This window comes from Aythya fuligula, chromosome 2 (genome assembly GCF_009819795.1).
Source record: "Aythya fuligula isolate bAytFul2 chromosome 2, bAytFul2.pri, whole genome shotgun sequence".
In the NCBI taxonomy this organism is placed as follows: domain Eukaryota; kingdom Metazoa; phylum Chordata; class Aves; order Anseriformes; family Anatidae; genus Aythya; species Aythya fuligula.
The window spans coordinates 105,342,837-105,356,510 of NC_045560.1; the positions used below are offsets into that span (position 1 = coordinate 105,342,837).

The window sequence follows — 13,674 nt, forward strand, 5'->3', positions numbered from 1 at the left end:
TTGTGCGAGTCAGTTTTTTTATATACACTGGTAAGAAGGCCTTTTCCAGTATCAGAATGTACCTCCATCCCATTGTCTGAACATCACAGAAACCTACATTGCTCCTTCCTTCTGGCACTGCCTTGCATGCTAGTGTCTTCATCCTTCTCCTGTGCTATTGCTGTTGTGTTATAAAGCTTCTTCCTGCCTAGTTTTCTTTCTGGCCTGCTGCTAGGCTTCTGGATGAAGCTTTTTGCAGGAGAAATATTAAAGTTGTGCTTCATCCTTTTGGTTGTGTCAACAACATTATTTCTGCATACACTTTCCAGTTCTTTCTGATCTGAGACACTCAGAGATGTGTCAGCTGAGCACAGGCAACTGCCTGTAACATGAAGGTCTTCACATTTCAGCCTTTTTCAGGCCTTTGTTTTCACTGTTTAGAAGTAGGACTGTGAATTTTGAACAGGACCGCTGTCCAGAAGATGAAGAATAAGTCGATCTGGATGTCTATTCATCTTGAATGTTTTGGCACTCAGATAATATCTGCTTATTTTGTTCAGGTAAAACAGAAAAATGCCAGGAGGTAGATGATTGACATTTGTGCTGCTGAATCTGGATAACACAGCTTGTCTGTGTCCAGTGTTGAAGATTTTACCTCTTCATCAGTGTATTTTACCAGTGCTAGCAACAAAATTAATCTTTTCCATAATGGCCCACAGCCACGTTCAACTGAGTGGTTTTTGGAAGTCAGTGCAAGGCCCAGGCTTTGCTGCTCTGCTCCTCAAGTACCTGCTGTTTGAATGCTGAGATGCTCACCGTCACCTCCCTCCAGCATTATCACCAGCCTTGACTCCAAGCAGGCAAACATCCAGCTAACCTAACAGCCACTGGTATCTTTTTTATTAGCTTCCCTACCTGTGCTGCATATAACTCCAACAACTGTCATTCAGCATAGTCCTTTCTTCCCTTTTCCTCTTTAAATACATTTTCTTCCGTTTTGGGCCAACATTGTCTCTGTTATTATAAGATGATGATTCTTAGAAATATATTCCACGCTGTCCATTGATTACTGAGCAGTATATGTTAATTTTAGAAACATAATGTATTCTCAAAGTTAATGGAGTGTGACAATATTGTATACTTAGTTCTGGATTTGCCCTTCAGATGAACAACTCGATATCTTAATAGTGCACACTGATTTTGCAGGTTGCATTTGTAGGTAGTCTAGGTTTTTGGTATCCATTGATGGCTAATCTGAGAAGTCAATTTTATACTGCACCACCTGCAATTCCAATATGAGTGGCTAAGGAATCTTGGGCAGCTCTATATATTCTTCTTACTTGTCAGGGTGATTTAGTTTTCTTATTTTTGGTTATTGTGGTCCATTTCTCAAACCCTCTATGAAGTCTCAGTGCTTCTCTATCTTTAAAGCTTATTTATTTATTTATTTTTAACCATTTTTTCCAATGGTGTAGATTACTCATATTTACCCAACTTAGTAAGGATTTTTAGTCTCCTTTTACGTTCAAATGCTAATACTTCTTTATGTTTTTTTTTTAGCTAGCTCCCATTCTGAAGTGTGTCAAGCTGTAAGGTATTATCTTGTCTCTTTTGTATCATGAGCAGCAGAGCACTTTGGTCATTGGAAATTGTGTACACTGAACATAGTGACAAATTTTCAAGGTTTTAAATCAGGATGTGAGTGCAGGCGTCTCTTTATGTTATCTCATGTACAGACGAGTGTTCAAAAGCTGAGCTCAGTAGAATTTCCTTAATTAAAATGAGCTTAGTAAACTACCTAATTTTGTCTGTGTTTCCATTCTTATGGTCACTGGTATGCCACAGAGGAAAACCTATACTTTCCAGATGGATAAAATGCTGCAATGAGAACAGGTTTTCATTTCTTTTCCTATATTAAAGAAAACTAGAGAGAATTAAAAGCGAAGACAATCTATTTTACAGACAAAAATTCACATGTCTCAAGGGAAGACTATATGAAAGTAGCACATGGAGAAAAAGAGCTTTAAGAATTATGAAGTTCTCTTTCTCCTTTGTGGCTGTAAGCACTCTCTCTCTCTCTCCCTCTCTTTTTTTCTTTTTTTTTTTTTTTTTTCTTTTTCTTTCTTCTTAATGTATTCAGAGATGTAGGAGAGGCAGTTTATGACTTCTGTGACAATATATTCAGTATAGTAGGAGTAGGATGAAGATACTCATACTTATTTGTTTGTTTTTTGATATCTAATTGATCTGAATGTCTTTAAAAAACATCACCTTAAACCTTTCTTAGAGGGGAGCACTTTGTACTCATCCCTCTCCTCTCCTTCTTTTCTTATGATTGCCTTTCCCAAAGCTGAACTAAGAAACAGGGAAAAAAAAAAAAGGCGAGTTTATTGTGATCTCAGGCATAGCACATTGTTCTTGTACAAGACCTCTTTCATAAGCTGCAACCTGTAGTAGATGATACATTGCCAGATGAGAACAAGTTGATGGAGAGGTTATTTCACTATGATTGCAAATAATTCTTATATCCAATACTGTTTTTTATATCTGTACTTGATCCTTTCCCAGTACATAGAAGTAGAAAAGATGATTTCTCAATTATTTTTTTTCCCCAGCCCTACTGTTTTATGATCTCATACATTTGCAATAGGGCGTGTTGGAAATGTTTAGTTGAAAAACACCACCACCAAATATTTCACTTGAAATTTCATTTTCACATTTCATTTGAAAATGCAGATTTCAAAAATATAGAAATGTTTTATATGGTATTTGGGTTATTTCTTGGCCTAAGATAGTTAGTTTTTGTTCTGGTTCCTTGATCTGACTTTTTTTTTTTTTTTTTTTTTTTTTTTTTTTGAGTAATTTCATCATCCTCCTCTGTCCAGAAACAAAAGAAAATAAAAATCTATTTGCTGGAAAAATTATCTCTAATCTTGGTACTGAACTAGAGGGGATTTTCCCTTTCTTTCATCGTGTTCCAAAATGAATTTCGGACAAACTTCTACAGCCTTGTTTTGTCTGTCAAGAACTCACAGAAATGCATGTGTAACAGTAAGAAAATGTTAAGTGCATACATAGTTTCCTTGAGGAGGGAGATAGGTAACATGAAGCAAATGTGACCCTTGCTAAGACCAGCTATGGGTGAATATCTAGATCACACAAGGTAACTCAGGCAGGGAAGCACCTTAAGGAGTGAAGAGAGAATATTGTGTTCCTCTGAAGGATGATGCAGAGCAGCCTAGTGTTCAGCATGAAGGATACTAGATACTTAAGTGTGTCTCTGGAGGTCAGACATCAGGCTCAGAGCTGCTCATTAGCTTATGACACTTCCTTGGGATGCCAGAACCTGAAGAGTTGTGTCAACTCCTTACAAAGAGATCTCTTGACTGAGGAATTCAGCTGCTCTCTTCAGATAGACAGCATTCAAAGCCACAGCTAAAAATTGCCTTCCTGAGGTCTGATTAAAAGCCTGAGAGATCTATCAGCACTATTGTGAAGTCAACAGTGTTTTATTATTATTATTATTATTATTTTTATTATTGATTTTAGTATGTCTAGCTGGTGTCCACAGTTGTCTCTTTACAAAATCAGAGGCCATAATAAATTGTGTTGGGCAGGATGCAGTTTGGGATTAAGGCCTTCAAATTTAAATGCCTGGAGGTGCCCGTGTATGTGCCATGGTGTCTAGGCTGCACTGAGTGAAAGTGTAGTAATACAGTACAGAAGCCTGGAAAAAGAGACTGTGTATGCCCTGCACCTACGGCTGGTCAGGTCAGCTACCCTTGGACTCGAGGAATATTTTAAATTTCTACCTTACTTCCAAGGCTGACGGTTTCTAACTGAGGGAAAAAAAAAAAAAAAAAAAAAAAAAAAAAAAAAAAAAAAAAAAAAAAACAACAAACTGTAGTATTCTGCTATCAAATTCCTTAGATTAACAACATCTGTATTTCTTGCCTACCTAAAAGATAAGTATGATATGCAATTAGCAATACTGTTGACTAGTGCTAGAATCTAGCAAGATTGATTTGAAAGTTAAAAGAGCACCAGATGTGTGATTACTCCACTACAAGAGATTTTTCTAAATGGGAAATTACTGTAGTTTCATGCAGAAAATGCCATTCCCCACAGAATGATATTGTACTGACAGAAAGTGGCATGTAACTGTTCTGTTTTTCTTGCAGATTAAGTCCTTTGTGTCTACTAGACAATACCCTTGAACAGCATATTATTGATTTTAATCTTTGTATGTGAAAATAATTAAAAATGTAAACAAGTAAAACAAACTACTTGAAAATCAAATGCTATTACATATCACTCTTAAATATCATCAGGATAGAACACTGTGTTATAAAATTATGAATAATGTGTTCACCTTTCCTTACAATCATCCATTTATGTTGTTACTAAAATAGGTTCATATTAATAAAATACAGCACTTACAACTAACTGAGGTATGTAGAGTTCCATGTATGTGTGCAGATGTAGTTTAAGTGGTAAAAAATTGTCATCTTGATTGGATCACCTACATTTAATTGTATGAGACTAGGAAACATGAGTTTATCAGCTACAATGAAAATGGAAACATTTTCTGCAAAAGCCTTCATTTAATTAAATTAGGTTTGCGTAAAATTCAAATCTGTTGTGGTATATTAGTTCTCTGTCACAATGTGAGCTTTATTTCATAGCTGTTAGGGAGAAGCAATGCTGTCTTACAAGATTTAAGCTAGCTACTTAAAGAGAGAATGACTTTTCCCCTCCTCTCATTTTAACTGTAGGCTGTGCATTTACACTGACATGGCCTTTGAAGTGATAAAATGAATCAGAATATTTTTTCCTTAACAGAAAATCCTCTTCAAAATGTTTTTGTTGTTTCTGCTAAAATACCTACAATGTAGAAGGAAAAAAAAGGTATTTTTTGATGATTGTAAATTAAAGGCACATTTTTTTTATTAACACCTTTAAGGTTTCCTGCTGAAGAATGATTTTTGAAGAAAGAATATGCTATCTGGAAAACAAAACCGAACAAAAAACAATGGAACCTCTTGCAACAGAATATTTTGTCCAGACAGGTTGTGGAATTCAGCACTGCTGTAGAAGTATTTCGGTTCAACTTCATATCTGTCTCCAGACTCCAGCAGGAGCCTTAAATTATGTTAGCCTAAGGCAAAGTTAAAACAAACCAGCAAGACTCCTAAAACTCCCATCATTTGATTTGAGACAAATTAGAGGTATTGTTTATTCTCAGCTAGCAATTGCTGTGCAGAAAATGGCAAAGTAAAATAGAAATATTCCATGTGAATTCTAAAGTGCTACTTTCATCTGCAAAACTTTCTAAGCTCTTGCAGTACACTTCAAAGGACATTCTGAAGTGATTTGAGAAAGTCCAAAAACATCACAATGACATCACTTCGCTCAGTATAGGGAATTTTGTTATGTGTTTAGAATAAAACTTCAAAAGAAGTCTCCATAATAAAAACATGTCTTGGGTTCTTTTTAGTTTCTTCTTACTCTTGGAGAGACAGATAAACAACAAGAAGAAACTTGTCATGCAAAAGTTTTCTCATATCAGCATAGTTATTTAACATACTGTGTTGAGCTGATCAGTTTCACTGGCATGCACCCATTGGAAGGCTCTTTATTTCTCATCAAAAATGCACATGCATACATGTGGGATGCACACAAGAAGGCTCAGTTTTTGTCTCCCTTGACAGGTCTGGAATCTACTTCGGCTATAATGTGTTGTGTTTGCTAGCAGTCACTGAGGTACTGTAATTCAATTTCATTTCTAGTCACATTTTGGAGCTGACCAGTACTTTTGAGTTAAGGTCTAGTTTTAATTAAATTCACTTTGCAGAAGCATTTCCAATATTACCTAGCTTGACTGCATTTTAATTCCATTATGTCACATTTCCAATTTTTATATTAGCATCTCTGTAATAAATAAAGTACCAAAAGAACTATGCTCCAGAGTACAGTTTCATGTAATATCTTTTTATCTGCAGTAAAATACACAATAATTAGGAAATTCAAATAATCAATTAAACGGTACTGAGTTTTCACCTTTTCAAAGACTATCTGGGAGATAACTATGTATTTTCCTTGGAATAAAAGGTTGAGCAAGAAGCCCTTATATTTTTGTATGAGTGTGAAAAAGTATAAGGAGGTTATTTTGAAAAGAATTGGAAAAAAGATAATGTGTTCTTCTGATAAGCCTGCAGGTGTACTTTGGAAGCTGGAAGATACTAAAATATACAGTAAAGAATATTAGATATACTCAGGGGAACAGATATTAAATATGAGAAAGTGCTACGTGGATAATTAAATACAACAGCATTTTATTTCTCAAAGCCAGGATGACAACTGTGTTTGGACCCAAAGACAACTCTTCATTATACCTTCATGGTCATAGTGGCAGACCATTTATCTGTGAGAGTGAGAAAGATTTAGCATATGAAATGTCAGTACTTAAGTAAAGGACAAGGTATAAATCACACGCAACTTCATGTGAATGAACCTGGATAATCTCTGGATGCTTTTTTGTTTATTTGTTTGATGTTATACTGGAGGTCTTCTTGGATTTTCACTGGAGCTACTCTGACATCATAACTGCATCTTTGTACAGACTAGGCTCGGACTGAGTTACAGGGTCACAGTGTTACCATATTGCAGTGGTATATTCTCACAGTGAGGTCATTGCTCTAGCATAAAAATGAATTTAAACTAAATAAAATATCACATTACTATTTAGGGAAGTTATGCGCTATAAATACTAAGTAAATATATTTTAAACACTATCAACTTGTGTATCTTAAAACCTAGTCAGAAGCACTTATTGAAATATGACCAGTTACCAGAAATACTTTAATTTTAAAAATAATATGCATACCTGTGATTTTTGCCAAAACATTTTTGTGCTACATGAGATATTAGAAACAGGTTATAAATAAAGTATTTGCTCAGCATTGCTGCCACTGAAAACAGTCACCCAGTCACAGATACTCCACTAGCTCCAGTCCCCTTTTAAAATGTTCACATCAGAAAGTGGGTCATGCTGAGGGCACACACTGAAATAACGAGTATAGTGTAGAGGGGATAATTGATAATATTTCCAATTATGCTTTAAAATACTTTTGTTTTGGAATTCCAGAATCCCCTTTTACTCAATATCTCATGGCTTTGCTTTGACATGTTGCAAAAGTGGGCCAGGACCCAAATCTAAGATCCAAACACATGGAAACTTTGGATCCAGAACTACTGCAGAGTTAGAAATAAGCCCTCCTGTCCCTTGTACACTGAAATGAAGCAGCTGTGAAGAAACCCTGAGCTTTGATGGAAAAGATAGAGATGTCTGTGATTTAACTGAATTGGAATCTTTATCTAGTCTGCATTTAAATTCTAGTATTAATCTAACATCAATAGACATTATCCGTATATAACCATTTTTTGAACTCATCTTGAATCAATGCCACTGTAAGATGTACAGTACATTTTCAACTTGCCATTGAAACTTATGATTTTAGAATGGAACGTTATGTAATGTTATCATTGATACTTGATAGCAATGTCTAACTGAAGTTGTGAAACAAAATTAATTTTTGTTTTGAAAATTGAGGTCTTTCTTGTCCTTTCTGCGTTGATGTTATTTTGACGTTACCATAAGAATTTATGATTACTACCATATAGAGACAGTGTTAGTCAAAGTCCTCCTAGTATCTCACGTAGTTGCATTAAAATTTAATTGGCATAGGATTAACTGTTTAATTGTAACCTTATCGGGAGTATTTGTGATGTGATTGCAGACAACTCTACTAGTTTTAGTAACAATTTTATGCACTGTACACATAACATAAGGCTCTCTTGCCTGAATAATTTAAGCTTATTTAGCTCTCTAGTTTTCTTATATAAAGTGTTGATATTCAAGTCATCTAACATAACACTCCAGGCTTTGTAGTTTTTTTAACGGTTTTAGGTAGGCAGATGATATCATATTTACAAAATAATATTCAGTGTAAAATTGTGCAAACAGACTGTAAACACTGTATTGGTGCTAGACCAGAGTAATGTGAAGAATTAACTCTTCAGAAGTCTAGAGCTATGAATATTTGTTCTTTTGAGGGGAAATAGAAAAAAAAATCCCTTTGTAATTGAAAAATAATGCAAAAAGTAGGAAAGTTGTCTCTGTATTTTTTTTTCTCTGTGTTTAAATATTTTTTTCAGATATAACTAATGGTTTCAAATGGGTGAAGTTTACCTTTCTGCCTTGCCGGTCTGCTTCAGATACTCATGCCAGATGTCATATTTAGATGTCATGCCAACAAGGCATGACATTTATTTTCTTTCTGAGTCAGAGACCTGTGAAATTTGAATCAAATGCTTAAGTGTCATCCTGAGTATATATTCAGAAAATACTCTATAAGAAAATATGATCCCTCTGTCAGGAGTTAAGCCACAAAGAGAAAATAGATATTTGAAATGTCTGTTCAAAATCTTTCATCTCTTCATATTCCTGGGAATTCAATTCTACTCTTCTCACATTTTAACATATTGATTTTTTTTTTTTTTTTCAAAACAAAGCAATTCAATGAGAAAGGTGTGTGTTTTTCTTTTTGCAGGAAATACTTCTTTTCATTGGAGTACCCACCAACCAATGACAAGAAAGAGATAACGTCAGCTAATTATTTTTGATGAAGTATGAAGAAACATACACCTCAGGTAAATGTATACAACAACAGGGCTGACTATTTGTTAATGAATAGTAGTGAATTGATATGGTACTTTAATTTTTGCTCTCCTAAGAAATTTATAATGAATTATATTTGCAGTTTATGAAGTGAATACAACATTCTCTAAATGTAATTTCCAGGCTGACATTGACAAAAAGCTTGAAGGAGCTGTTTTTTTTTTTTTTTTTTTTTTTTTTTTTTTTTTTTTCCTTTCTCCTTCTTTCTTTTTTTTTAATTTTTTTTTTTTTTTTTTTTTTTTTTTTTTTTTTCCTTGATTAAATTGTAAAAGTAATAGAGTAGTGTCGGGTCAGAGATACAAGAAAAGGTCTGTGTTCACAGCATCCATAAAATAATAAGTACATAGGAACTGTGGCTGACATTCTAACCACAAGCTCACAGCTTGTACAGAAGCAACAGTAAAGAGACTGAAAATCTGTCTATCTGGACCGTAGCAAGCAACACATCTGAAAAAAAAATTAGAAACATTAACTGAACGATCAGTATGAATTCAGTACATGAATTTAAGACAAATCTGTTTGCAAAAGAGAGAAGAAAACAGATCTTCAACATTTTTCTGTACTTTGGTGAAAGCATGGCTTTTTTTTTTGGAGTCTGGGATTACTAATGCAGACAATGTGTGCTTCTAGCTGGATAGAAATGGACCCAGCATAGATGGTTTCAGTCTTTCATTAATGTAAAAATATTTCTAAACACACCCAAAAAGCAAATAAACAAAATTTAATGTAGTCCTCAGGGCAATATTTGATTCTTAGCAACAGGATTATAAAAAATACCTTTGTTTTCGCATGCTATCCCTTGGTTAACTGCACCATTTGGCTCCAATAGCTAGTCTCAAAATGTCTAATATACAGGAATTGCTTTCTGTTTAGTCACTGCTATACCATAACTGGCAAAAGAGAACTGAACTGCAACAGAGTTGCAATCACCTCAACACTGATCCATTGTTCTAACTTTAATACTTTATTATTACCAGACCATGTTAGAAAAATATGTTTATGTTTTATTAGCACAATTGTATATGTTGTGATATCTATGGAAATATGATTCATAGAATTAGGTGTGGTGTGTTAATAGGCCATTCCACAACCACTGAAGAACTTTTTTTCACAAAATTTTAAGTAAATCTATGGTCTTTAATTTGTTGTCAAATGTTACAGAATAGTCATACCTGGCAGGAATGGCTAAGCATTAGAAGGAACAAAATGCATTTATGTTCCTCCTTGCAACACTGGCTCTAGCTTCCTCTTTGCTGTTTCTGAGAAGTTTAGGTTTTGGTTTTGCATTATGACTGTGATTGGGACACTGTATTTTTTTCTGATACATGATGTAGTGAGGTCCAAGTGATTATTAAATCCATCATTTAGTAATAGGATGATAATTTCATCTAGGCCTTGGCCTACAGTTTTGACTGCTACACTTGCTCACTTTACATAACTAATTTCCAAAGAACCTAGTGTACCTAGCGCTCTCAAGATATATGCTGAACTGGACATGCCATGATGTACCACATATATAGAAAAGAAGTGAACTGAGATTCTAGTTGCAAAATATCTGTTCGCTACTGGTGATCATTCACTTGTTTGTAGTACCAGATTCATCCACAGATGTAAATACAAACCCATTTTCATCATGTTGAATTACAATAAGTATTTATGAAATGTACCCCGATACAGTTGGCATAGACATTATCAGAAAGCCATTAAGCTCAGTAGAGGGCCACCACAAGGCTGGGGGCTGGAGCACTCATGCTCCAGCACATCTTCCTGGTGTGCTACATTTTCCTGATGTAAGAAATGCTGCCAAGAGACCTGTTTTTCAGACCACAAAAGGGAAGGAGGAGGGAGGATCTTACTGCTGCCTTCTTTTACCTGAGGTCTGGTGAAAAAGATGAAGCCATCTCTTTTTCTGGAGGGGCACAGTGAAAGAACAAGAGGCAATGGATAAAAGCTGCAAAACCTAGATATTTCAATCAGATGTTGGGATTCTCATACACTGGAGACCCTTCAAACAGTGGAGCAAGTTGCGTGGAGACTGCAATTTCCATCCCTGCAGACAGTAAAAACTTGACTGAAGACAGTCCTGGGCAACCTGGACTAACTTTGAAGTTGGCCTTGCTTTTGTCTGGGGCTTGGACCAGGTGTCCCTTCCCACCTAAATTATTCTGTGGTTCTGTGAACATTGATGTATGGATGTAAAGCAAGAAAAATGGAAAGCTGATTTTGAGCAAAATTATTTTGTTGTTATTTTTACTGCTGTGCTTTCAGTAGAATAGAGAAGATGGAGGTCATTGTTCATACTTGCTATATAAATTTTCAAGACTGTGGGCAAGTGACCAAACTGAAAGGAAAAAATTATTCAGCAACAGGCCCAAAACTTTTGGCAACTGCTCTATAATCCATTTGTTGGCTGTTTGTTTTTCTATAGATGTAGATTAGTTTGCCTGAGCCAAATATCTTAGAAATTAATGCATAAATATATGTTTTAACCTGGTTGCCAGTAAAAGAAAAGTAAAATGAAATCAATGCATCAGGGAAGGATTCATTGATGTGAGTAGCCTCATCTTCAAAACAGCCAGTAAAAAGCAGAAATAGCCCTAATGTGTTTTAATAGAGCAAAAGAGGTATAAATTGTGGTCCATTTCTCTCTATTAGATCTTACTTTTCTGTGTTAATTTTTCATGGACTTATTCCAGAAGGTTTCTTGTGAACATAGCTCATACCAGATGAGCCTGAAAGGAGACCCTCAGAACAGCTTCAGAAGTCTATCTTCCTGTATGCTCTTGCTAGTTTTCACTTACTTCCCTTTTCTGTTTCTCTGTGCAGAATGTAATGCTGTTTTCCCAGAAAAATACTTGATCAAGAAATAAAACATCAGCCTCACCAACTGAACACCTATTAACGGTATCTCTGCATCTTGTAATGTTTTTTTTTTTTTTTTTTTTCTGTACTCTGGAGAATGAAACCTGTCAGACACAGATGTGCATGGAAGTGGCTTGGCGAGATGATCGTGGGGGGATGCTAACAGCTGCTGAGGTCAGAAGTGCAACAGCTTCAGAAGGGTGTAGCAGACACCTGGCTCTGTCTGAAGCCAGTGGGTCAAGGTCTCCCTTTTACGAGCGCGTCACCACTTTTACATTGATATCTATTGTCCAAATGCTTGGAAGAAAGGTGACATGTACGTATTAATTGCGCCTTTATTTTTTAAAGAACAGACCCTCACCCTCCTTAGAAATTGAGCCCTTATTCAGCATTGGATTCTTTTTGTCAGTATAAAAGATGCTGGGTGTATTTGTGTTTGTCCGTGTATTGACATTGTATTTGTCTTCATGGATATCTGATGATTCTCAAATTAAAGAAGACAGAAGAGGTAATTCATGTCTCTATTTCAAACACAAATTAAGGTTAACACCAGACCAAGGAGGGAGGGAATTTGGAAACGGTGGAAATGTCTCCTGAGGACATGGCCATAGATGATCTATGTTCATGAATCAGCTGAGGAGATGACAGGAGCATTGCAGAGGGATCTGGGACTCCTAAGGTGGGAACACCAGAAAAAAAAGTACCCTGCCTGTCACTTCCACATGCTCTTCAGTAGGATAGAAGATCTACCTCTTTGTCCTTTGGCTCTGGATGACTCACACAACAATGATGAAGGCTCCTTAGATCTCTGTGCCATCCTCCACCTCTCATCATGGGGGCTGATCAGTGAAGAGACGTGGACACTTGCAGTCTTCCTTTGGCTTCTGTATGATAGAACAGTACCTCAAATGATCTGGAGACAGGTTATGTCAAAGGTGCTCAGGAAGGAGAAGGAGCAGCCTTTGCTTGGACACTGTTAAAACACAAACCTTTGGTGACCTTGATCATTTTTTCAGCAGTGAACTGGGTCTATAGACCTCAAAAAATCCCAGGAAATACTTTCAGCACTGGTTGGAAAAGCTCAAGATTAAAGAACCTTTCACATCTGTTCCCTGTCACCAGCTTAAATTTAACCTATGAGAGTAATGAGTGAAAGTCCACGTTGCTGGTTGGCTTGTGTAAAGAATTTGTAGTCATTTGTGTGCATCACAAATGGAGTTAATTGGCAGCTGTGTCAACAGCCTCTTTGAAGGAATCAGGAGTTCATTAGGCACATGGATAGAGCTGGTCTTTCCCTGGTAAAAAAAAAAAAAAAAAAAAAAAAAAAACCTTTTATAAGCAGCACTTGAGATGGAGTAGCATGGGGAAACTTGCCAAGATGCTGCCTGGTTTCTAGCCATGACAGTAGTCACATTGCTGAGGACCGCTCTCATTTGGCGGCAGTCCCGCGGTTCGCCTGCCTCCCAAGCACAGAGGAGTGACAAGAAGCTGAGGGGTTCCTCCCTCACCAGCATCTGGCGCTTGCAGGACTGAGCTCTGCTTTCTCCTGTCTCTGGGCAAAGGCAGAACTGCCCACCTGAACTCAAGGAGAAAATCCTTAAATCCCTTAAAAGGTTTCATTGTAAGGCATTTTTGCATGGGCTCATTGTTAAATGATTGCACATAAAAATGCATTGATGAAAGGCATCTCTATCTTTCTGTTTCCCCTTTGTAGAGTCTTTCCTTCATAAATATAATTTCATCTATTCAGTGGTTAAAGTACTTACACCCTTTCCATGCTCGGTAAAAGTTCCTTTCTGGAGCTGGTGCTTACTGGAAAGTGTGCTTATTGAAAGTTTTGGATTACTGAAGCTGTGCATGTCAGCCCTGTCTCCCATCCTTCCTCACTGATGCCTATATGGACTTAGTCTGGGAAATTACTCAGTACCTTTGCTTAGAGATTTAAATCTTATGTAGTCTTTTCAAGAAAGAGGTTGGTGATTCCACCTGTATTTGTAAATCACCACATTCACACATTGTTTGCAGAATACCATAATCAAACATTTTGCTATGGGAAAAGGAAGACAACTGAAAGCTGTACTGAAAGACACAAT

At 36.2% G+C, this 13,674-nt stretch overlaps 1 protein-coding gene across 1 annotated transcript in view; it reads left to right on the plus strand.

Annotated features, from left to right (window-relative positions):
* PIEZO2 (piezo type mechanosensitive ion channel component 2) overlaps positions 1-13,674 on the plus strand; it is a 347,735-nt gene that overhangs the window by 1,798 nt on the left and 332,263 nt on the right. The window contains exon 2 of the mRNA XM_032182550.1: positions 8,592-8,691. Coding sequence (XP_032038441.1) covers positions 8,664-8,691 — 28 coding nt within the window. The 5' untranslated portion in view covers positions 8,592-8,663. The remainder of the gene's footprint in view (positions 1-8,591; positions 8,692-13,674) is intronic.